This window comes from Echeneis naucrates, chromosome 6, assembly GCF_900963305.1.
Source record: "Echeneis naucrates chromosome 6, fEcheNa1.1, whole genome shotgun sequence".
NCBI lineage: Eukaryota > Metazoa > Chordata > Actinopteri > Carangiformes > Echeneidae > Echeneis > Echeneis naucrates.
In genome coordinates this window covers 24,067,612-24,091,909 of record NC_042516.1, presented here as the reverse complement: position 1 = coordinate 24,091,909, position 24,298 = coordinate 24,067,612, and the positions used below count along the sequence as shown (strand labels likewise).

The window sequence follows — 24,298 nt, the reverse complement described above, 5'->3', positions numbered from 1 at the left end:
GAGAGAGAGAGAGAGAGAGAGAGAGGATCCCGTCAGAGCCTGGGACCCCGAGGGATCCTGGGAGAGCCACAGAGAGAGAGGACAGACGAGGGAGTCATCGCTGTGATCATGCTGTGAGGAGAGCTGCAAAGGGAACGCTGAATCGGGCTGTTTTTGTCCACGTCTGTGTCCTGAAAGCATCCTGTGCAGGATTTGATCTGGTCTCTGCAGCACCATGGGAGCCTCCAGGGATCAGGTAAACCAGGACCAGGTTTGGCTCGGGGCCCTGCTGGTCTGGGATCAGAGGTACCTGATGTCTGTTGGTCTGCTGCCTGCAGGAAAATTGAATTATATTTTGTGCAGCTATCAAGTGCTCCAGAGAAACTGGAAAAAAGCAGCGACGGAGGACTGTTAATTTATTCTCGGAGAATCTTGAATTGGTTACAGTTTTTACGTGGAACTCACAGCAGATGAACAATTTCCAGGTTTTTGTGTTTATATGATCAAACTTTGATTAATATATACTCCAGCTGACTTAATGTTAACATGTTATCAACATACATGAACTCATCTTCATGTTACCTTCAGAAACGTGAGCAACTGAATCAGTTTCTATCGTTTTATGGGGTCAGACATGCTCTTAGAAAGCACTGATTCCACTCAGGTATTGGCCTGATCGGACAGGAATCTTTGGTTGTTGCTTATGGAGACCATAAAAAAATAGTTTCCCCTGGATTCACAATTTTAGTCAATCTGACTGATGTGAATAAAATAACTGAACCTGAAGTCAAATAATGATAAATATGCAGCAACAGAAATGTCTCTCTGGTGCCCAGAGCTCCTGCAGGTCACTGCTCTGGCTTCTCATGTTTTAATATTTGTTCAGAAGTTCTTAATGTCTCAGTTCGGTTCAGTTCTGGAGATCTATTATTAGAAAAGAAGTTGGTCTGGATTAATGCAGCATGAAGGACAAAACTGAGTTGATTTGAACCTTTTGGAGCTGAAGTGTTGACGACTGTCCAGCTGGGCCAGATTGACTCTTCAGGAATGTGAAGCAGGTCTGAGAAGAGCTTGGTGGTTTCCTGACAAAGAGACTTCTCTGCTCCTTCCATTCTCACCCAAACACCAGCAGAGTCAGTGAGCCCCCAGTCAGGCCCGGCCCACATCAGAGCAGAGACCTGCAGGGCTGCGGACTGAACCTGCTCTGACTCATCATGGCTGCATCAAACACAACATGACCACAGACCCACAAACTGATCTCAAACAGGATTCTTTTTATTCTTTCACACTTTCAATGATCCAGTAAATCAGTCAAGTTCGTTGACAGACTGTTCATCTGTTAAATATTAAAGTTTGTTTTGTGTCCTGCAGGCGTCTCTTCTCTGTCGGCTGCTTGTCTTCACGCTGTGTGTCGTCTCCTCTGTCTGCCAGGACGAATACTCTGGACATCACTCAGGTCTGGAGACACACAGCCGAGAATCAGCTGCTGCTCTGAACCTCCAGTTTGGAATTCATCTGTTGGCCCTTTTGGTTTGTTAAATCAGTAGAAACCATCTTTGGAGGAGATGGTGGATCTGACCTGCTCTGTTCTCTCTCCTGATTGGGTGATGCAGTCTGTTAATCACACAGTAGCCCCGCCCCCAACCACTCCCCTCTGAATGGAGCTTCATGTAAAAAAAAAGAACATCGTGTTGTTTTGAAGACTGTAAACTAGAGACCATAAACTCATCAGGGAGGAGGAGGGACATTTTCCCATAGACTTCAGTCCAGTCTGACTGCTTTATAAGAAGGATAAGGGACCCTTGATTGAGATCAGCTTCACAAACTCAGGATCAGCAGATCAACTCCTCCTCTTAGATTAGGGCTCGTCCGGGATTTGAACCCGGGACCTCTCGCACCCGAAGCGAGAATCATACCCCTAGACCAACGAGCCGCCTACAGCCTGCTCATCCTGTCTGTACATTTGTGTGTCTGTCCAGGTGAGGAGCGCACCTATGAAGGCTCTGTAGTCGACCACTATGAGAACTTGGCCTCCCCTCATCCAGGTGAGACCAGAGTCCCTCAGTCCTGCAGGACAGGTCTGCCTCAGACCTTCTGACTGAGACAGCATCTCCTCTGCGCCCTCAGAGTATCCGCCTGAGCCGACTCACAGCTACGACGAGGATCAGCAGTCTGTGGACCGGGACTACGACCCCTACGGCCCCACCGAGGTCACCATGATCACCGAGGAGTCCTTCCCCTACGCCACCACCGCCGAGTCCCACTACGCCAAGGAGGACAAGGACATCATGCAGGTGGGACCAGGTGTTCACAGTTTCATGACTTCCTCTTCATGATTATGAAGCCACTAAAGGGATCTGACTGAGACCGACTGAGGCTTGTTCAGTCTTTCAGGGCTTCACTGTCGCCCCTCGGCAGGAGCGCAGTGACGTGGCTGTTGTGTTTCAGGTCCCGTATGACGCCGGCTCCTCTGAGGAGTCTGGGGGTGATGCAGCTCTGGGAGAGGAGGGGCCGACCGACTGTGACTGTGAACCTGGAGAGCCTGGATTCGCTGGCTTCGCCGGACCAAAGGTACTGACATCACATCGGCATCGTCATGGAGACCAGAGTCTGTGACATCATCCTGTTAAAACATGTTAAAACATGACAGCAGTCATGTTCTCCAGCTTTATCTGGTTGTTTCAAAGTTCCCACAGGAAACATGAAATCTAAGCCCCCTGATGCATTATGGGTAATCCAGCATCCAAACAAAACCATCACATTTTCTCCATTTATTCTTCAAAACAGCCAAAGAAATGAACAGAGGATCGCCCAGGTGCATGCTGGTCCTGAGCAAATAATGTAAAGAAAGTTAATAAATGTCTTCAGGCTCGTCTTTAGGTTGGTTGTGTTTCTCCTCCTGACAGGGATCCAGAGGCCTGCAGGGCAAAACCGGTGAACCAGGAGCTCAAGGCAGAGAGGTGAGTCTGAATCCACTTCCTGTTTACTGACCACGACAAAACAGCGTCTGCATGTCCGTCATCTCGGAGCTCATGTCCGTCGTCATTTTTCAGGGATATAAAGGTATCAAAGGAGTTCGGGGAAGAATTGGTGACCGCGGGCCAGTGGTGAGTAAATCCATGAAGCTGTGAGGGGGCGATGTTGTTTCAGCCATGATCAGCTAAACATAAAATATTTTATTGAATTTTACACACATCAATGTTGTGAGCTGGGAATTATTTTATTGGCATCTGGCCTCAATATAAACAAATGTGATCTTAAAAACAACAAAATCCAAAGTGAAATTGAAATTTAAACAAGAGAAATTATTATAACTATCTAAAATTCTCGTCTTTGTCACACATTTGTGTTTGTTTGTGTGTGTGTGTGTGTGCGTGCGTGTGCTGTTAACCTTTGACCTTCTGTCTCACAGGGTGATGTTGGGCCTGAAGGAGACGACGGAGGTTCTGGTTTCTCTGGAGCTATGGTTCGTTTGTCTCTGCTTAGTATTTCAAATATTAGTGACTAAAACAAACAGAGTGACCTTCAAAATCAGTTTGTTTTGTGATCAGGGAGAACCAGGACTTCCAGGAGACCCAGGCGAGGCTGGCGTTCCGGGTCTGAAGGTGAACACACACTGAAGTCGTTCATGACCGACCAAAATAAATAAATGTTGGTTGATAAAAATGGAATTATCTGACGTGTCTCTCATCAGGGCGACGTCGGTATGGAAGGACCCCGAGGAGGAGTCGGAGGTCACGGTGACACTGTAAGTTCCCTCAAACTGAAGGAGGCCAGGAGAAGCTTTGGGTTTCTGTGGTTCCTGGTCAGGGAGCCGTAGACCAGATCTGAACGTGACGGTCCGGCTCATCCGGAGTTTTGGAGCTTGAAGCTTCTTCAGTGACTGCCAGTTCTAATTCCATGTGGATCCAGGAAACGACCCGAACTGACACAGCACCATTCCTGTCTGCATCATTTACGATGAATTCACTTTAACTCCGGTGGGCCTTACCTGTCCATCCAGGCGTTGTCGCTGCAGGTGGCTGGAAATCACCCAGATTCCACCAACAGCAGAGACGCATGAAAACAGGCTGCTGGTGACTTCGGGTGTTTACCAGCCAGCAGCGTTTAAAGCTGTTAACAACAGTTCAACACAGCTTCTCTATGATGTTTATTTCACAACAACAAATACAAACAGACTCCTTTATGTTGCTTCAGGGCCCTCGTGGGGATGCTGGACCTGCAGGCAAGAAAGGAGGTAAAGGTATCAAGGTAAAGAGCTCCAAATACTAATATAAGAAAATAAAAATAATGACATGAAAACAATGTATTCAGTGAATGTTTTCTTTTCACTTCATTTGTTTCAATCTCATCTTTTTCTGACATCGTGAAGATTTCTCAAGAAATAAGTTCTACATTTGTGAATTTATTGTGTGAATTATCTTCATGCTGTGTCAGGAGGAAAGATTTCTGATCAACATAATGACTCACAAAAAGCAGTTTTCTAGTTTACTGAATGTTTGTTTCGGCCCCCTCTCTCCTGGTTTCCTCTTCAGGGCTCTGGAGGTGATGAAGGTAGTCAGGGCTCGGAGGGGCGGGAAGGACAGAAGGTGAGAAATCAAACATCCTCAAACAGAATCAGGAAGTCCAGCAGGAGGCAGCAGAACTCTCAGGACTCTAACTGCCTCTTCTGCCCCCACAGGGTCAGATCGGAGCACCCGGGTTTCCAGGAGATGTCGGAGAGAGAGGCTACACTGTAAGATACATCCTCTTCATCATCTTCATCACATTATCTAATCAGGATTTTATATCTGCAGCGTCTCTCACATTAAATCAGCATCAGACACATTTAGAGTGACAGAACTGATCTATAGTTTCTCAGCTCAAGTTCATGAACTCATTCATTCATCTTCAACCTCTGATCTGTTTCCGGGTCACGGGAAGTTCTGGAGCTCACTCTGGGTGAGAGCTCAGCTCAATTATTCTCAGTTATTCTTATAAAATATACTGTAAGCTTATACAAATCAAATCATAATTTAATCCGTTCTGTGCTGAATGCATTTCTTCAGGGGTTTAAGTCAGACAGCTGAAGAAGGTGAATAAATATCAGTATTTCACATTTACAGTTAGAATTTAAGTTAACAGAGCAAATAAAATCTGTAATTAAAAGCTTTTTGTCCAGATTAGTTGAAGTGTACGCTGCATTTAAGTGCTGAAGGAAAAATGGAGCCTTTTTAGTTTAAAACTGGGAAGTATAGATAAACATTTTTTATAGATGGAAATATTTGTTAAGACAAACTGTCGGCCCATCAAACAGGCTCTCCTTTATCGTGGTCTCCATGACGACAATCGATGATGTCAGGGGACACGTTTCAGTCACGTTTCAGTACGTTTCCTTCCATCTGCGTAGTAACAGGTGACCACTCGACCTTCTGAAAGTGAACTAAAAGCTTTAAAATGAGGAACCCAAAAAACAATTTGGTCAGAATGACCTGAGAACTCGTCCTTCTCTTTCTCTTTTTCCGTGACACAAACACATTTAGAGTTTCCGCGTAATCTGAAATAATGAGAACGTTTTGTTTTTTCGTCTTCAGGGTTACCGTGGGCAGCCTGGAGGAATTGGGCCGAGCGGACCAAAGGTACTGATGCTTCATAACGTCACTTTTAGCTTCTGTGGAGTTTCCATCAGGTGAACACGTCAACAACGCACTAAAAATATATCAATCATGTAAAACCAAAAAACCCAAAAACTGAGGTCTCGTGTAATCAGCAGGACGTGTGACCTCATGCCAGGGAACTTTTGATCACTTCCCTTTTCACTCAGCTGCACTTCCTGTCTGTTAATTGTGAGGCAGAAATGTCATGGGAATCACAGGACAGAGCTTTAATTTGGGCTCAGCTGATTTTTCAAATTAAAGATCAAAAACAGGCAGATCATGATGAACCTCGTCAGAGATAAACCAGAATGAGACTAAACTGAGAACATCCAGAAGTTCATAAAGGTAAAATACCTTCAAAGGGATTTCCCCTTAACTCGACTATTTTCCAATTTGTCACAAGGGGCTTCTTTAAAAAGGGTCAAGTGATCAGGGGAGAAAGGTGGTGACACAACTAACAGCCCCTAAATCTCTGTCTCAAAACTGACTCGTGAGACTTCTTCCTCTAAGAAGACCTGGTCCAGTTGCCTACGGGTCAATTTTGGGACAGAGAACAATGACCTGGATGAATGAGAATCTTCATAGACATACTCCCTAAATCATTTAGGAAGAGCTGAGACTCCCTGGGAAAGTCCTGTCCAGAGAAATAACTGATTGGCCTTCAGCTTTTTTCTTCAGATTATCGTTTGTTAGTGTCCTCATGATCAGAAACTCTTTCTTTATCTGAAAAACTTCTGAGGGTTTTATGGCGTTAACTCAGTCACTTCATTTAGTAAAAGGATTAAAAATGAATAAAATAAGATTTCATGAGTTTCCTTATTGTGTGTTGAGAAGTAAAAAGAATCAAACTATCACTTTTCACTTCCACCATTTACAATTTCTCATGAAACTTTATTTCAAGGAGAAAAAAGCCCAAAACTTCAGCAAGTTTTTGTGCTTTTACTTTTTCTTCTGCGTCAATACTCCACTTACTCAACAGTGAAAGTAAAAGAAGTAAACCAATAATTTTATTACTGTTATTACTCCAGCTGACACACATCAGTCCGGCTTCAGGACAGGACATCTGTTAAATAAGTGATCTTATTGATTCAGGATAGAGTAAGTTTTAGTTTTCCTTTGTTGTTTGGTCCACATGATGCAGCTCTTTTGAAACAGATCAGCTGAACATCATGATTTTTGTCACACGGTTGTTGATCTGGTTCAGAACCGGACATGTGGCGATGTAACAGTGGACTTCCTCTTCATCACGTTTCTCTCCGTCTTCCTCAGGGCGTGAAAGGTTTTGGCGGCCTGCCGGGCAGCGACGGCGACCCCGGAGAAGATGTGAGTGTGTGAGATTTAGTCACAAAGATCCACAAACTGTGTTTGCCCTGAATCTACAAACCGCTGTGTGTCTCCTCAGGGTCCAATCGGAGTCCCGGGGGTGGAGGGAGAACCTGGACTGTTGGGTCCGAAGGTAACCAACAGAGACACCAACACCTCAGTCATATATTCAAAATGTTTAGTTGCTTCATTTAAGAACCAAACCAACGTCTCTCCTGAAGGAATTCCGAAACTTGTCAGGACATTTTTTATTCACTGCACTCAGAATGAATAGTCAGGTGACATCACAAGGCGACTCAACGGGACTTATTTGGTCATTTCACAGTGAAGCACACACACACGTCTGTTTGAGACTCATTTCATTGTGCTGAGAGTCCACCGTCTGCTCTCCTTTTTCAGGGAAACAAAGGGGATCGAGGTCTGAGGGGTCCTCGGGGAAGAGCGGGTGCCGCGGTGAGTGGAGTCACAGGTCCGATTTCTGCTGACTCAGCACTGATAAGAAAGCCGGGACAGAACCAGAGACCTTTAGATCTTCAGTCCATCGCTCAGGGGTGACCTGAGAGCATGAAGGGAAAAACAGACACACTCCTTCACTCTGCTCCTTCACTTTCTGCGCAGAAACTGCCCCAGCAGCTGAGTGGAGTTCAGATCCTTGATTTAAAAGGCAGCCTGATTTCTCCTCAGTCGAGTCACCGGAGGCCAAAAACCTGGTTTCTGGAGTTTGACCCCAACTTTGACTAAAAGCAAAGCAAATGAAAAGAAAGCCGTCAATGTGAAGAGGAAGTGATAAAAGGATGGAAGCGGTTTCCTGATTTATCACGAGGGGAATCCCAGCAGCTACATCCACAAAGGTGGAAACAGCTGGAATGTGAAACTACAAAAACACCCTTCGTCACTTTAACTATTCAGCAGAAAATATTAAACCATAGCAAAAAAGATTTTTGACAAATTTTCTCCAGAATCAAGACAAAGTGAGACAAAGGTCAGCAGCTGAGTCTTGAGGATTTACAAAGATAGCTCAATGAAATCATCTACAATTACTTGATCCCACCAGTTTAAACCTCCATTAAATGATTATAATCAGCCCGCCTTGTCTCTCTGTCGGCAAACAAATGACCCGAGCGACAGCACGTCCTGTTTTCAGAAACATGGTGGCTGAGAATATTGTCAGGACTCCACAGACTTCATCTTTTGACTCCTACACTCCTCCAGGCCTTCAAATTGTTCTCTAATTTAGTCTTCTCAGGTTTGTGCTTCTGAACCGATGACAGAATATCTGTTGGCAGCACTGAGTTCATCGGTGGATGAAGTGTGGGACATGAACCATCAGAACATTTCACCACGCAGAACACAAGGGGAACAAAGGTGTTAAACTTTGGGCTCCAAAGATCACAGAAGGGTTTAAACTTTCCCTGGGCCCCGGTTTGGTGCCTGGTGGGTCACCAGAGGAAGAGAACGGGCTCTAACAGATTTAACAGAATGTTGTCACTTCCCAGAGCTCGAATGTGTAAATTTTAAACTGAAACTTAAACATACAAAATAAAAATCCCTAGATCTACAACTCTGGGTGTGAAACTGGTTTCAGTTTCACCATCAACTCAAAACTAAATCAGTAAGTGACTGCACCAACATTACGGACTGTGAGAACTCGACCCATGATTTGAACTTTTTTTTTTTTTCCGTTGTCTTTGTCCAACTGCTCATCAGATAACGTCTCTTTATAAATAAGATGCCGGCAGGCAGGACAACAAGGAAGAGTCCAGGCTGGAAGACCTGAGTGTAGTCAGAGAGCGACTGAGCTGCTCAACCTGGTGATGGCTGACCAGTTGGACTCTGTGAAGGCAGCAAGGAAGAATTATTGAGTATTGATTGATTTTTATTTTTGTCTGTTTGTCCAACAGGGAGGTGAAGGAGAGCGAGGAGACGCTGGAGTTCCAGGAAAACCAGGACCGAAGGGTCTGCAGGGCCACACGGTGTGTACAACAACAACAACAACATGCTTCAACCTGCAGATCAGTCACACAGCTGACTGACTAATCAGGTGCAATCAGACCACACACTGACACAAATCAGCCAATCACGAGTCAAAGAGGAAAATGAAACCTGATGGGGAGGGGCGATATGAGATAACAGTAAGATTTAGTTTTAGGGATTTATTGCTGCTGAGGTTATAGTTGTCAGCTTTAATTTGATTGAACAGAATGATTTAATCATCATCTTCGTGGTCTGGAGAAGATTCTGAAGTCATTTGGACCAAAACTGGAGGAGGAGTTAGTGAAAGTACGAGGCGTGGAAATCGGCCAAATCTGACACAAATTGAAATTTCAAATGGATACGAGTCCTTGAGACGGTTTCATGTGTCACGCCATGATACACGTGTCGATCCTGAGCGAGGGGCTGAATGTTCCGGAAGGTGGCGCTGCCGAGTCTTTTCTGTGACCAATAAAATGCAGCTACTCCACACAGTCCCAACATGCTGTCCGGTTTTCAGGAGTTTTGGGGAACGTCCCCAAAAAGGGACAACAACAACAATAATAATGATGATAAAGAAGAAGAACTGAGACTCTCACTGTCTAGAGTAAAAGGTCAGTTTATTTTGGAGCTGATAATTTCCCCATTAAAGGGCAGTTCAGCTGAATGTGGTTCATTCCAGTGACATTAATAAGAGGAAGAAGTGAAGGGGGGGTCCCTGAGAGACAAAGCACTATTGACTGTATGTTTTTATCCTGAAAGTCCAACTGTTTCACTTAGAACATGAAATGAAACCATGAACTGAACCCCCCCCAACCCCACATGCCTCTCTCTCTCCTCTCCCTCCCTCTCTTAACCCAACTGGTCGAGGCAGATCCCCCCCAGCTTGGTTCTGTCCGAGCTTTCTGCTTCTTAAAGGAAGTCTTTCCGGCTGATCGGGGATCTGTAAAGTGCCTCGATGTAACTTTGTTATGATTTTGGGCTTGATAAATAAATCAGAATTGATTTGATTTAATGAACACACCATAAATGTGTCATCATCAGGACACATGCAGACCAGACTCAGTGACTGACAGTCTGACTGTGATTGTTGAAATTCAGGCAGCTGAACAAATTGATGTGATGTCCGATTGTCTTTCAGGGGGCCAAAGGTGAGACGGGGCCGGACGGGGAAAAGGTGAGTTCTTTGATAAAACTTGTTTCTTAATCGAAGCTCTACGATCGATGAGTCAGCGGTCGGACGGTTAGACACGTCTGGGCCGAGACTGGATCAGGAGGGAGGGGGTCAGCTCGAGACCATGGCGGGGCTTTGGTTTTGATGAAGCCAGAAACTCCAGACAGATCCTGAATCAGAGCCACACAGACGGGATGTAATAATTCATCTCACCTTGAGAATGTTAGAATTTGCCTCTTAATTACTGTTTGTGATGTCATAATGAACCCTTCCTGTTCGTTTGTCTCTGACTCCCTATGATCCCTGAATATCAAACTTTCCCTCCACAGTCTGGGCTTCCTCCTGTTCTCTGGTTTTACAGACTCTTAAAACTGTACCTCGAGGACTGTTGTTGTTGTTGTTGTTACAAACCTCATGACAGTGACGGGTGTTTTTCCTGTAGGGGGGGAAAGGCAAGAAAGGAATCAAAGGAGCAAAAGGTCAAAAGGTAACTTCACCGGTTTACAGTCAGTCTGCGTTTCCTCTTTTAACACCAGCTGGAATTTCCTTTCACTTCCTCCTTCTGTCTTTCAGGGAAGTTCTGGAGATGGAGGAGACAAAGGACAGGTGTGGATTTAGAAACCCACACACACACACAGCAGTTAAACGTTGTAGGTTCATTAATGAATACTTGAAGGTTACAGCTGTTTCAGAAGACAAACAGAAATCGAATATCATGAGGAATACAGATAGTTCATTGTTACAGCATCAGATCAAATGTAGAACGAAAACAAACGTGACAAAAAAAGTAGTGGAAATATCGACTATAGTTGAAGTTCATTCAGACAGAGCAAAGTGACACTGTGAAGTTGAAATCATCATTATTATTGTTGATTATGAAATATGATATATTCTGACTCTTCATCTCTCCCGCTCTCCCACAGCGCGGAGCCAAAGGTGCGGTCGGCCGTGATGGCGTCCCCGGTCCCGTGGGTCCACCTGGACTCCCAGGACCCAGAGGGGAGCGCGGCCCCATCGGGGACCTGGGTGTTAAAGGCCGAGCGGGACCCAAAGGGGTCCCAGGTCCATCTGTGAGTCTGCAGTCTGTGTTTCTGATCAGGTTCAAAAGCAGCAGCACAGATTCATCATGGTTTCTGCCCTGCAGGGTCCCGGTCTGACGGATGAGCAGGTCCTGCAGCTCATTAAAGGCGTGGTGACGGCCCAGATCTCCCAGTACGCCTCCTCCATCCGGGCCAAGTGCTCCCAGGGCTGCCCCATCAACAACCGCACGCTCATCGGGCCCCCAGGGGCCCCCGGGCTGCAGGGGCCAACAGGAAAACCTGTAAGTGCTCTAAAACCAGCTGAGGAGATTTTACGTTGTCGTGTCTGCTTTTTAAAGAGACTTCCTGTTCACCGAGTTGACTCCGCCCTCTCTGCTTCCGTCAGGGAAAGGCGGGAAAAGCTGGAGCCAAAGGAGCCCGAGGTCCTCAAGGGGACAGAGGCCTGGAGGGCCAAAAAGGAGCGCCGGGCAACAGAGGTGAGGCGACGAGCTGAAACCTGTGAACACACTTTAATCCTCATCATCGTCTTCATCGTGTTTCCCTCCACAGGTCAAAAAGGAGCTAAGGGCGGTTCAGGTGATCCAGGTAAAGGACTTCCAGGACCTGATGGACCTCAAGGCCCCAGAGGTACCAAACTCCTGACCGTGGTTTTATGCTCCAACAGAAGCATGAAGGAGCTGATTGATCAGTCACCACTAATCAACCTGCTGAATATTAATGAGCTGTTCAGATGTCGGATCGTTTTTAATCCATGAATGAAAAACTGTTAATGAAACATCAATAGGGATATTAAGATTTATTCACCTGAGGACATTATGGACATTAACCTGCTTACATTTTTTAAATCAGGAAGTAACCTGATAAGATTTCAATCATAATGTCTGACACAGTTCCCTGTTGTCACCACCTCATACCTCCCCCTCCCCTCCCCAGGTTCACCCGGTAGCCCAGCAGAGGCCAAAGACGGCATGGAGGGTCCCCGTGGTCCTCGTGGCTTCCCCGGTCCACTGGGGGTTCCAGGAATGCTCGGGATCGCAGGCGTGCCGGGATTTTGTGAGGCACGGGACTGTGGCATTCACGCACCAGTGACCCGCAAAGAGCAGGGTCTGGTGAAAGGACCGGTCAGTTCTAAAATCTGAGCCTGGTCAAGACCACTGAGATCGTAAAGGGTCTGAAATTCCAGCTCCGGCTCAGAGAAAGTCAAGATCAGGATTTTAAAAGCTGGGGTTGATCCTGTCCAAACTGTGAGTGGGCCCAGTGCATGACCCTGACGTGCTCCGCTGAGAAACTACCAGGAATCAGAACTTAACATCTGAGCCCAACGAAGCTCCAAGTGAACAGAAGACATTTCAGAGGTTTCATAATAACGGAGAGAATTTGATTGATTGTTGTAATCTGTAAACGATTCCCTGTTGAACTCCAGTTTAGTTTTTGTTTTTCACTTTAAAAATAAACCAAAATAAAAAGATGCAATGTAAATATTTTTGTAAAGTATCTCCATGTACTGTGCTCTGAAATGTTTCAGATAAACTGATGTTTTTTTAACACGAGTCTTCAGTCTGTCAGTCGTGTTTTTAAGAAGATTCAGCTGCGACGAATCTCATCGACTCGTTTCTTTCTTGATTTATTGTCATTCAGACTCACAACTTCAGATTTTCATGTCACCAACAAATCTAATATTTATTTTACTTTATTGTTTACAAGCACTCTCTTATAAATGCTGTTAAAAAGCTATTAGACAAATCAAATAAACAAAAGAATAAAGAGAACATTTTCGCGATAATGTAAAAATATTAGGAATAAATATTTGCGAAAAAAGTGCAAAGTTCTTTTTTTTCCTTTATTGCACAGAGAATACAAAGAGAACACTGATGAAGGAAACAGCACAGTTCTAAAAAGTTTTCACGACTTCAATGAGCACAAAGGCCATGATGACAAAATGATGATGCAGCACCAAAATGAATTCAAGTTTTCAGTCATTCTTAGCTGTCAGACAATGCCCTTTTTAACATTTTTATCTGAGAAGGGTACCTCACAGTAAACAGGATGTTAGTGATTATGATCTGATAAGAGTCCTTAAGCAGGAAAGAGCTTCATAATAAATAATGTCAGTAAATAAAAAAGGGCCAGTTTTATATCCATGAATATCAAAACACTAAAAATATTTCATCAGAATCACTGATTATTAATAAAAAAGGATTTCTTATGTTCTACAATCATGAACTCATTTGATTATTCATTTATTCCATCCATGATTAGTGTAACCAAACAGTGGCTTCAGATATTTAGAATTCATGAATAAATTAATAAACTTATCACACTCAGTATAAACCATTTGTATCAAAATGTCAGTTAATGCTGATTTCATCTGGTCCGGAGGAGCAACTTTAACAAATCAATTCCTAAAGATTTGTTGGGTCTCCTTAAATTATTCAGTAAAAAATTTGGTCTACAACTGTTTTACATGGAAAGTGCTCTGATGATTTGGGGCTATCGGGGTAAATTTGATTTACCAAATATAAATGTGACATAAATATAACTGTCGAGGTTAAGAGTTGTTTAAAATAAAAGCTTATTTGCTGAGTGATCAATCTATTGTTTTAGTTTGAACGTAAAGTGGTTTGATTCTTATAGCAGCTCCACTCCAGTTGACTTTAACACGACGCACCAAACGTCCGTCATGTTAAAGTGCTCTTTTCTGCTGCAACACTTTTGGGCCCAGAAACAGCATCCAGATGTTTCTGGAGCTTCTTTCAGTTTGGGAATAAATACAGTGCTGGGTAAAATAAAACCTGTCAGTGCATTTCCTGTTTCACCTTCATTCATGTTGAACAAAATAAAACTTAGAAATATAGGTTGAAATCTCAAAAGGAATGACATCAGCTGGAGTCTGGGAAGCAGGATGGAAGACAGTATCGGAAATGTAAACAGAGGACGACTTTTAACACTTAGCAGCATTCAGATAGCAGAGAAGCTTCTGAAAAGGCAGAAGTTTGAAGTTAGTTGCTTCTCTTTGTGAGTCAATGGCACAAACATTCCCTTCATCTTGCTGAGCCCTGAGAACGTTGACATTCTATGCCTTACGTTTTTCTGCTCTAAGATTTATGACAAAACCAGAGTAAGAGAGTGACTTTAGTGATAAAAGAAAATAGTAAAAATGGGATTTTCTGGGGACGGGCTCAGCTTCACTGTTGCTTTGTCTGTTGTTCGAGCAGCAGTAGTTTTGTTCAGTTTTGATGTTTAAAGGGCCGTAGTGTTTACAGTTAAAGTTTGTTTTTCTTCACGTTCACACGGAACCTGCAATACTGTCTTGCTTCTATGGAAGCCTGAAATGGACAAACCAAAAACTAACTGTGCAGGTTGGGTGAGGGGTGGAACTAGATAGCACCTGTCTCTACACAGTGGCCCTTTAAGTACCAAAACAACTTTGAATTATTTCAATTATGAATTAATACATAGTTCAGTTTCACAGTAAATCCAGCAAAAGGAAAAATCAACTAGCTTTGCAGTTGATTTCATTTAAAAGGGTGCAATTGAATGTAATTACGTTTGGTAAAAAAAAACTTTATCTAAAAGGGGCAAAAACTAATGTGCATAAAAAGAGGAATTAGTATTCTAACATAAAAAAAGGAGGAATAAAGTGCGAGAGGAAAAACGGCATCCTGCAGTACCAGGGCGCCACATGGCACCATGGAGTCCTGCAGCTGTGAGGTAGACGGTTCAGATGGTCCACAGCATGATCGCAGCCAGCACAGCGAACAACAGCATCCCCTCTGCAGGTAAGACAGAAAAATTCATTTAGAAGCTTTCCAGACAGTCAACAACTTTAACTTTGTGTTTGATCAAAGGCCTCACCCAGATTTGTAGCCGAGCTGGAGCAAGACACGCTTTGGAGATGCAAATTGACTTCCTCAGTCACTTCTTCCTGTAAACACACCAGTGAGAAACACCTGAAACCAAACGCTCCCGTTTCTGCTATCAAGCTGCAGCAGTTAGCAGCGCCCCCCCAAAAAAACCATCATGCTGCTGCTGACGGTGCTACATGATGGACAGATAGTCAGTGTTCATTTAAACACGGAGTGTGTGACGTACGTTACCGCACGTCATGTGGTTGACCACGTCGGTACATCGGTCCAGCTCCATCAGGCCACCCTCAATCCTCTTGCATGGAGATTTACATTCATATTTATCACTGTCCTTCTTCAACCAAGCAAAATTCTGCAAGTTCAAGAAAACAAAACTGTCTGATTGTTTTCCCTCCAAACTGAACTTCATTTAAAAAAATCTACATCATGTTGTATTTCAGACTGAGACCATAAACTCATCAGGAAAATGTTTACTGAGGAGGAGGGACGTTTTCCTATCGACTTCAATGTAAGGGAGGAGGAAGGACATTTTCCCATAGACTTCAATATAAGGGAGGAGGAAGGACATTTTCCCATAGACTTCAATATGAGGGAGGAGGAGAGCCGGAGGTGTCGCCTCCTGGTGGTCAAAGCTTTGAGGCTCCTCTGTGTTTAGGGCGTTTCAGTCTGGTCCAAAATGGAGGACATGAAACGTTCTTGGGTGCTTTATGAAATGAACAGATTTGTCGTTACCATGTTGTTTATCCTCCATACGTGGTCACAATGGCAGTTGAACTTGACCTTCGGAGTCGGACAGCAGGAGAAGTTCTCCCTCTTCTCCGTTAACTCAAACCCTGAAACCACGACCACTGAGGGGAGGAGAAGACATTCAAGGTCAAAGTTCAAATGTTGTTTGATTTAAGGTTTGATTAAAGTCAGGTTTGTGTTCAGTGGCTCAAACAGAAAGACAAACTATAGTAACAGTGACGTCACAGTGGAGAATTTCTTCAAACTTCCCCTTGAGGAACCCTGGGGAACTCCTGCCGTCACGGCCGGATTAAACATAGTTACACCTGATCACAGATTAGATTAACGTTAAAAGTTACATGGCAGGAAAAAGTTGAAAAGTTTAAATACCGAACTGCCATGAGAATACCGGCCGATTTAACGCTTTCCATCTCGAAGCAAAAGTGCGACGTTTCTCCAGAATCCACAGAATCTGCTCTGTTTTCCGACTTTAAATCCAACAGTCGTTCATTCTACCGGACGACCAACAGAACCGATTTACCGTCGAACTGTTTACAGAACTCACCTAAAGCGAAAGCAGCACCGAAAATGTCCCCAAGTCTCATTTTAGGTTTATTCAAAATTCAGAATTTCCAAAACAATAATAAACGAGCGACGAGAGCCAGCAGTGCGAACGACGTCGTGTGTGTGACGTCACATCCCTCCCCAGTGGGCGGAGCCTCCTCTGAGTTCTCTTTCCTTTAAATAATCTTTCACGCTTTCAGCAGCTCAGACTTCTTCAGCTCAGATCATCACCATGTTCTCCTTCCGTCTGCTCTTCGGGCTGCTCGGCTCTCTGGGTAAACTTCTTATTCCAAACCAGACAGTTGTGATCTTTTGCTCCTGGTTGATAATAAAGTTGTTTCCTCTCCAGGCTGCTGCCGGTTCTCTGCAGCTGCTGCCTCACTCAGTCCGGGTCTGGAGATCCGGACGGAGTCTGGTACTGGTCGAGCCCTGCAGTGCACAGCCAAGCACAAGGAGGGGGTCCAGTACAGCTCGGTCAGGTGGTACAAGGTGAGAGAGACAGCTCCTTCTCTTCACTTCCATTTACGCTTGTGTTCAGTTGACAGGAAGGATCAGGCTCACCAGGAAGTTTCAGCTGAATAACTGAACTTCCTGCTCGGCATTCAAAAATCAGTGGGAGTGATAAAGAGTTTAATGATTGAAAAAATGTTATTTCTTACTGAGAATCCTTAGAAAGCCTGTTTGTAAAATGTGAATTGAAGGGATCAGTGATGAGGAGAGTTTTGTTGGTTGTTTGTCTGGTCCTGGCTCAGCCCATCCACTTTATGACTCTGTCTCAGGTTTTGGAGCCGCCGTCGTCTCGCCTCAGCGGCCTCATCACCAGAGATCTCCCTGACGGCGTGACGAGGTGGTACCTCAACGTGACCCAAGATGTCAAGCTGCTGAGTGACTTCCACAGCCTCTTCCTGCCCAACGTGGCGTGCAGTGACGCCGGCGTGTACATGTGTCACCTGGCGGCACCTGTGGGGGAGCAGAACAGGGATGGGACGGTCCTCCTGACTGTGACAGGTAAAGGTCCACTCATCTTGTGTTTTCAGACTCCAGATCGTTTCTTTCAGATCACGAGGGGAGACTTTCCAAACGTTCCCAGCTCCCTGAGGCATCAGTAATCTAAGTCAGGGGACTCCCTCCTTTCAGCCCTATCTCATAAATTTAGGAAAACACTGACGTCTGTTTGGAACTTAGCTTCTCTTATTTTTAGCATTAGGACTGAAAACAGATGGTTTTCTTTCTTGGCCCAAGCAAAGAACAGAACTTGGTGTGTTTTTATTTGAAGTAAGGCTTAGACGGCGTGAACCTTGAAGCAGGTCCTGCTGAGGTGTGAACAGTGCCTCAGTTTCTCACACATTCAGCTGAGTGAGTAACTTTTCATTCTCCTTTGTCAGATTGCCCCACAGAAAAAGAGCTGTCGGATATCTGGTTGCTCTGTGTCACCTCAGGCGTCCTGATGTTTGCACTTCTGATATTTTTCATGAGCTATGTAAGTAATGGAAAGCACACACACACATCAGTGTTTCTGTGGACTCTTTTTCTGGTTTCCATGGATTCTTTTAATGATCCGTTTGTTCTGCTCATTCTCCCACAGTGCAGTCTGAAAAATGTCCTCAAAGGGAAACACAAGGCACCAACAAAAGAAGTGTTAAACGCTCCACTTGGAAAAATGGACTTAATGATGATCAACACTCTGGGTCCGAAGCCCTCCACTAAGAAACACATTTGGGTTTAAAGACAAAACTTGATTAGTCATAATCCACACTGAGTCTCATCCGAGCTGGGGTGAAATCATCCATCCATCCAATGACGGGGACACTCACCGATATCAATCCCTCCTGGGTTAATTGATTGGACATTATTGAATATGTATTGATGCCCCCACCACCACCACCCTTCAGGAGAGACTAAAGAACCAACATGGACACAGAGAGGAAGCTTGGTCCCTGCACCGTCCAGAGGTGGACTCTGCTGACTCAGGCCAAGACGGGCCGCTGCGGAGCAGAATGGTCCGGTCCAGATGGGTCAACATGTAGCTCAGTACAGTGCAAGACAGAGAAGGGTGTTTTGAATTATAGGAGAAAAGGATGCCATAATGAAATATCTGATTATTATAACAGTTAATAACAAATACCATGCTGCATATATTAAGAATATCTTTATATAAATCTATATAGACTCACCCTCAGCTTCGGTGTGTGCTGACTTCATTTAACATAAAAGTTTGTGTAGGAACACACTCCCCGTGCTTACTGATGTGGGAAACTGATGTGGGTATAAAAAGTACATTTTTAGCTCAGGTTCATGTGAAGGGGGAGATCAGAGGTGTTGGCAGCCACATGGAGCTAAATTAAGACTTGTGATCGCTGTAAAAACTAAAATGAAGAACTAAGATTATGCAAAAAGCAGTGTGGGTGGGGGTTTTCAGTGCAGTGACTTTCTGTGACAGGGGGGCCGCTGTGGAGGACAAACTTTCTTTGTGTCTCTGAAGTGGAACTGAAACAACCCTTTCTGGGGAAATCCCACGTCACGGCTGTCTGCGCTTCTCTGGGAAATTCTGATGTTTGTTGTGTTGATGTTGTTCAGTTCAGATTTAAATGTGCAGGGTTTTACTTTCATCAGCTGAAACTGGTGGTGACACTAAAGATAAGATAAGAAACAGAAACATGTGTGTGTAAGAGTTTTTAATTTATCACTCCAATGATTCCTTCTTTTATAATAAAAATCTGATGTCTCACCGGAACCACGTTTTACTGTCAGAATCAACATAATTCACACAATTCAAACTTTAAGAGTTGAAAGTAAATTCACAAAGAGATGATTTTCCTTTTTGACATTTGTCGTAAACAGAACAGAGTTCATGTTTACAACACGTCTGTTATCTCAGACAGAAAGGAAGTAAACTGAGCCCAGTTTTTATTTTCTGTTTCCAAATGAGGACAAATGTTGGTTCGGTTCTGTGAAGCAGGACAAACTGTTTTAATACCTTAAAACAAATGTTGGCTCGGTTCCTGAAACAAACTGTTTTAATACCTTAAAACAAATGTTGGTTCGGTTCCTGAAACAAACAGTTTTAACACCTTAAAACAAATGTTGGTTCGGTTCTGTGAAGCAGGACAAACTGTTTTAATACCTTAAAACAAATGTTGGTTCGGTTCTGTGAAGCAGGACAAACTGTTTTAACACCTTAAAACAAATGTTGGTTCGGTTCCTGAAACAAACAGTTTTAATACCTTAAAACAAATGTTGGTTCGGTTCTGTGAAGCAGGACAAACAGTTTTAACACCTTAAAACAAATGTTGGTTCGGTTCCTGAAACAAACTGTTTTAATACCTTAAAACAAATGTTGGTTCGGTTCCGTGAAGCAGGACAAACTGTTTTAATACCTTAAAACAAATGTTGGTTCGGTTCCTGAAACAAACTGTTTTAATACCTTAAAACAAATGTTGGCTCGGTTCCTGAAACAAACTGTTTTAATACCTTAAAACAAATGTTGGTTCGGTTCCGTGAAGCAGGACAAACTGGCTGTTTCCGGGTTTTGGGTCCGGGTTGTCGTGGCCGAGTGGTTAAGGCGATGGACTAGAAATCCATTGGGGTCTCCCCGCGCAGGTTCGAATCCTGCCGACAACGGCTGCAGTTTTTATTTAAATGTTCAGAATTAAATTAAACTTTATCCTCAACCTTCGTCTTTTAGCATTTTCCTTTTCCAAATGTTCCGTTTTAGCTGTTTAGTTCACAATTTGGCTGCCAGATAAATGACTGAGTTTATTTTTCTTCTTATAGGTCCAACAGGAAATCTATTAAAGCTATATATTTATATATTCACCCCCTCCTGTCGGGAACTATCGTTCTTTGCATGAAATATGATGTTAACAGGAAAATGTCATAAATATATCACAGCAGGGAGCCGGGCTTTTACTGTGACAGAGACGCTGACTTTTATTTTGTTACTTAGCAACGCTGGGTAAGCGTGTGCTAGCGGGGCTAGCGAGGTTAGCCGCAGAGCTAGCAGGGGCAGAAAGTCATGGATGAAGAAGACGACCTGGACGAACTTCTGGACGAAGTGGAGAAGAAGTTCTGTCGGAACCTTTGTGTCGCTTCTTCCGGTCGGGGGGAGCCGCGCGAGGCCGGAAAACAGACGTAAACAAAGCTAGTTTGTTAGCGACAAGCTAACGGCCCAGCTCCCTGTGCTGATGTTGGCCTGAAAACGACCAACAGCTGACTGGAAGCAGTCTGCTGGCAGAATCTGAAAGCGTGGCTGGATTTATATTTGGGTTTAGCTCATTTTGTCCGTGTAAACAGCCAAACTGCTGATTTGAGCTTCCCACAGAGGTCATCTGTCACAGGAATGTGTGTGTTGGCCGTTGAACTAGTCCCCAGTGTTTAAAATGAAAAATGAAAATGAAAATAATCAGCACTGACACCTGATTGTGTCTCTGATCCTGATTTAGTGCCACCAAACCCGCAGAAGTGAGACGCAGCCTCGCTCAGGATGCTGACGCCCTGCTGGAGGAGCTGCAGGAGGGGGACCACCGACAGCCCCCTCCACCGAAGGTGAACCTGTGGCCTGCTTTACTGAAGCTTGTGATGCTGGTGCTCCAAGAAAAGGAACCTGAAGTTCATGATGCTCAGTATCTGTGTGTTTCTCATTTACTCTTTACTTCGTCCTCTCCAGCTGGACGTGCCACAGCTCGGTGTTTCTGTAAAAACACCTGCATGTATTAGGATAAAGACTACACAGCAGATAAATAAACTGAACTCTAAACTGGTGACACTTTGTGATCTTTTACATTTTATTTCAGAGTGAACCGTCTTCTAAAGGTGCACAAGTGGAAAAGAAAACACCATCTCAGACTGGAGGGAGGAAGTAGGTCAATTATTTTATTTTGAATATAAAACACCTACAGCTGTGAGTAATTATGGCAGGATATGAGCAGAGGGGGAAACTGTCTTCTTATTTTTTCTATATCTAAACATGATAGTAAAGGATTTCAATTTCCTATCGTTTGTATCATTTTGTGCATTAAAAAGGAGACACTTATGTTGTCCTGATGGTTCCTTTGGCTCTCTGAATTCTGACACTGTCTCTGTGTGTCACCTTGTTCTGCCTTCAGGTGCTGTCCTGTGTTTGTTGGCGGGAGTTCTGTCACAAATGGTGTTGGAACAGCCACATCAAAGAGGTGTGAAAAAACCTTTGGTGCTGCTGGAGCATCTATCCCGTCCTGTTTATGAGGCTACGGGAAACTGGCCCAGATGGGATGTTTTTCAGCGATATAACTGATTTCAGAAGCTTCTGTCAGTGATTGTGACTAACTAGCGCTGACGTGCAGGTCCTGCGACCAGCTGAGGTGTACGTCCTGTGACTTCAGGGTGCTGATGTTTGATGACTGTGAGTGGGACCCGTCCTGTGACTACCTGTTCTTCAGGTGAGTGTGCTCTGTTCTGTAGGAATCATGGAGCTGCTGTGTTGGCCCGTCTCAGGATTAGAAACCTCTGCACAGTGTTTTAGTGTCTTATGAGAGATTTCACTGTCTCACTGGATGTTTGAATACGTCACTTCTCAAAAGTCATCTCAAAGCAGAGAAAACTAACAGTATTAAAATAATAAACTGTACATAAAAATACAAGATGAATATAAAATATGAAACGTGAATTATTTTTGATGTTTTTCGTCTCTTTCTATAATAGTGAATTGTTGGCCTGTGCATGTGTTGCGATGGTTTTTTGGCTGTTGTGTTCAGTGTGGTCAGAAGGTGGCAGTATGGAAGTGTGCAGTTTGCTTTGTTCACCCACACAGTTAGTGAACAAAGGTTCACTTGCCAAAAGTAACTGGACAGATGCACATCAGGTCAGACTTATCAGGTTTAAGTAGTCTGTCTGTCCTGGTGGAGGTTCGAGCTTCTCTCAGTTCCCAACAGGAAACATTTAACACTCAACCACGGATACCTGCCAGTTGGCGGGATATACCTGGTTACCATAGATACTTCTCAGTGGGTGGGGTCTGTCAGTCCTGAAGTTGGTCCAGGGGAGGAAAACAGGGACGACAGAGTCAGGGGTCGTGGCCTCAGACTGGTCAGGGCGGTTATTAAACTGTCACTTCCTGTCTGTGCAGGAACAACGTGCCCGACCGTCAGAAGCTCCAGGCCAAGCTGAAGAGGAGAAGAGGCTTCCGGGCGTACGGCTGCCAGTGCAGCTGGTTCTCCTCCTCGGAGCCGACTGACCTCAGGGACCTGCCTCGGCTCAGATGGGTCTGTGGGAAACACCAGCACTGATGTCGTCTCTGTGCTGCTGCTGCTATGACTCCTCTGCTCGCCTTCTCTCTCCGGCTCTTCAGCCTATTTTTTATTTTTATTATATGGATGGAGAAATGTCAGAACGTCTCAGTGCAGCTCCAGATCTGTCTTCAGTGTGGAAATACTGACCAGTACCAGCAGGCAGCTGTCGAGCTTCCTGTGTTACCATGGCGACAGCTCCAAACAGACAGAGCTCACATATGAACGATCAGACACGTTTATAGGCCGCACTTTTAAATGTACAAACATGATTCATGTGTCATTTTACAGGATCGTTTCATACAAACAAAACGGCTGATTTGTTGTTTGTATGAAACATAAAGCTGAAATTCTCTCTGTTGTTTGTCTGAAGCCAAGAATATAATTAACATTATTACATTAATCATGAAACTCTGATTTAAACTGTTCAAATGGATCCAAAATGTACATTTTACTAAGAAATAAATATTAATAATATTAATGATGATAAATTCTATTTATTACACTACACAACCAATAAACATTCAGAGGCAAAAACAAGATGAACCTTTTTTTTGTTCTAATCAAACAGTCAAATGGATCTTTTTGGACCCGAGAACATTTTAGCTTCACCCTTTAATTACGTTTATGATTATTCCAATAATGGAAATTAACGACAGTCGGCTGATCTTTACTTTTAACTTTTTAATGATGGAAGTGTTTTCAGTGCAGTTCGTGGATTCCTTTCACGTCACCCAGTGGAGTGAAACAGTGCTGAGGTCCACCAGCTCCTGGTCCGGTCTGGTCTAAGGTCTCTTATAAACACTCTGCTGATTTCAGAGATCTTATTTTATTCCTGTCTTTGTAACGAAGTGGAGCAGCTCAGATGTTTTAATCTGATGAAACTGGGTTGATGGATTTTTGTTTACTATGTTTGCTGTTTCAGACTGTGTCATCACTTCTGAGAAGAGGAGTGATGACCTGATGGAAGCTGACAGAGATGTGACTAAATCTCTTCACTGTCAGACAGGAGGAAGAGCAGAATGACGGAGGAGGAGGAGGAAAACAACAGCCGGAGTGATGCAGCTCTGCATTCTGTCGTGGGCTGTTTTTCAGCTGCCACTAAACTGAGGCTTCTTTACTGCCCCGTTTATCTGCCCCCGGGTAGCCTGCTGTACTTTCGCTCATACGTTTTCACATTCAAGTTAAAGCTTGACGGGCAGTTTAGGATTTAATGTTGTACAATTTGAATACAAAATTAAAGTTTAAATTTCAATTCAAAATTGACTGGCTCTTTTAAATGTAGATTTGCCTGTGTTTTTTATACATTGACCTCATTAAAGGCCTTTGTGGGTCCCACCATGTTATCATTTTTATCATCATCATCAACTTGTTTTTAATAAGATGACAACAGCAGAAGAAAAAAATGATTGGAACAGAAAACTCACTTCTGGACAAAAACATAAAAACCGTCCTGATGTTTTCAGTCAGTTCATATTTTTAATGCATTGTTTGTTACTTTATGAGTCTGGAAAACAGAAGGTAAAGATTCAGTGAACTGTGTGATTGGTTCTGCTGGCGTTTCACTGATAAACTGAAGAGTCTCCTTCAGCAGAATGAGTTCCAGTTTTTGGAATTCATTTACTTTCTATGAAGAAACATTCAATATAATGAAACATGTAATGTGATCCTCCCGCTAATCTGTAATAAAGCAAACAGTATTATTATTAATAACAGCAATAACATTGATATTAAAAGTATAGACATGGAGACGCAA

General features: G+C 43.8%; 3 protein-coding genes and 2 non-coding genes across 5 annotated transcripts; 4 read left to right on the top strand and 1 right to left on the bottom strand.

The window, feature by feature from the left end:
- Positions 1-94: 94 nt before the first annotated feature.
- On the top strand, positions 95-12,780 carry LOC115045489 (collagen alpha-1(III) chain). The gene is made up of 26 exons (XM_029505211.1): positions 95-235; positions 1,351-1,435; positions 1,959-2,024; positions 2,107-2,273; positions 2,428-2,550; positions 2,886-2,939; positions 3,033-3,086; positions 3,392-3,445; positions 3,531-3,584; positions 3,674-3,727; positions 4,177-4,230; positions 4,515-4,568; positions 4,661-4,714; positions 5,553-5,597; positions 6,885-6,938; positions 7,018-7,071; positions 7,338-7,391; positions 8,840-8,911; positions 10,051-10,086; positions 10,526-10,570; positions 10,657-10,689; positions 11,007-11,153; positions 11,228-11,404; positions 11,509-11,599; positions 11,673-11,750; positions 12,057-12,780. Exons 1-26 carry the CDS (start codon positions 215-217, stop codon positions 12,260-12,262), a joined length of 1,986 nt encoding a protein of 661 aa, XP_029361071.1. The 5' UTR covers positions 95-214; the 3' UTR covers positions 12,263-12,780.
- trnap-cgg (transfer RNA proline (anticodon CGG)) lies at positions 1,841-1,912 on the bottom strand. The gene has a single exon. It is a non-coding gene; the product is annotated as a tRNA-Pro (tRNA).
- Positions 12,781-16,430: 3,650 nt separating the features above from the next.
- On the top strand, positions 16,431-19,013 carry LOC115045507 (CD83 antigen-like). Its single transcript, XM_029505240.1, has 5 exons — positions 16,431-16,554; positions 16,629-16,768; positions 17,059-17,287; positions 17,665-17,759; positions 17,865-19,013. Exons 1-5 carry the CDS (start codon positions 16,512-16,514, stop codon positions 18,003-18,005), a joined length of 648 nt encoding a protein of 215 aa, XP_029361100.1. The 5' UTR covers positions 16,431-16,511; the 3' UTR covers positions 18,006-19,013.
- Positions 19,014-19,818: 805 nt separating this feature from the next.
- Positions 19,819-19,900, top strand: trnas-aga (transfer RNA serine (anticodon AGA)). The gene has a single exon. It is a non-coding gene; the product is annotated as a tRNA-Ser (tRNA).
- A 364-nt stretch (positions 19,901-20,264) lies between these two features.
- Positions 20,265-23,791, top strand: cfap418 (cilia and flagella associated protein 418). The gene is made up of 6 exons (XM_029505044.1): positions 20,265-20,410; positions 20,722-20,824; positions 21,073-21,137; positions 21,385-21,450; positions 21,601-21,696; positions 22,383-23,791. Exons 1-6 carry the CDS (start codon positions 20,295-20,297, stop codon positions 22,540-22,542), a joined length of 606 nt encoding a protein of 201 aa, XP_029360904.1. The 5' UTR covers positions 20,265-20,294; the 3' UTR covers positions 22,543-23,791.
- The last annotated feature ends 507 nt before the right edge of the window (positions 23,792-24,298 follow it).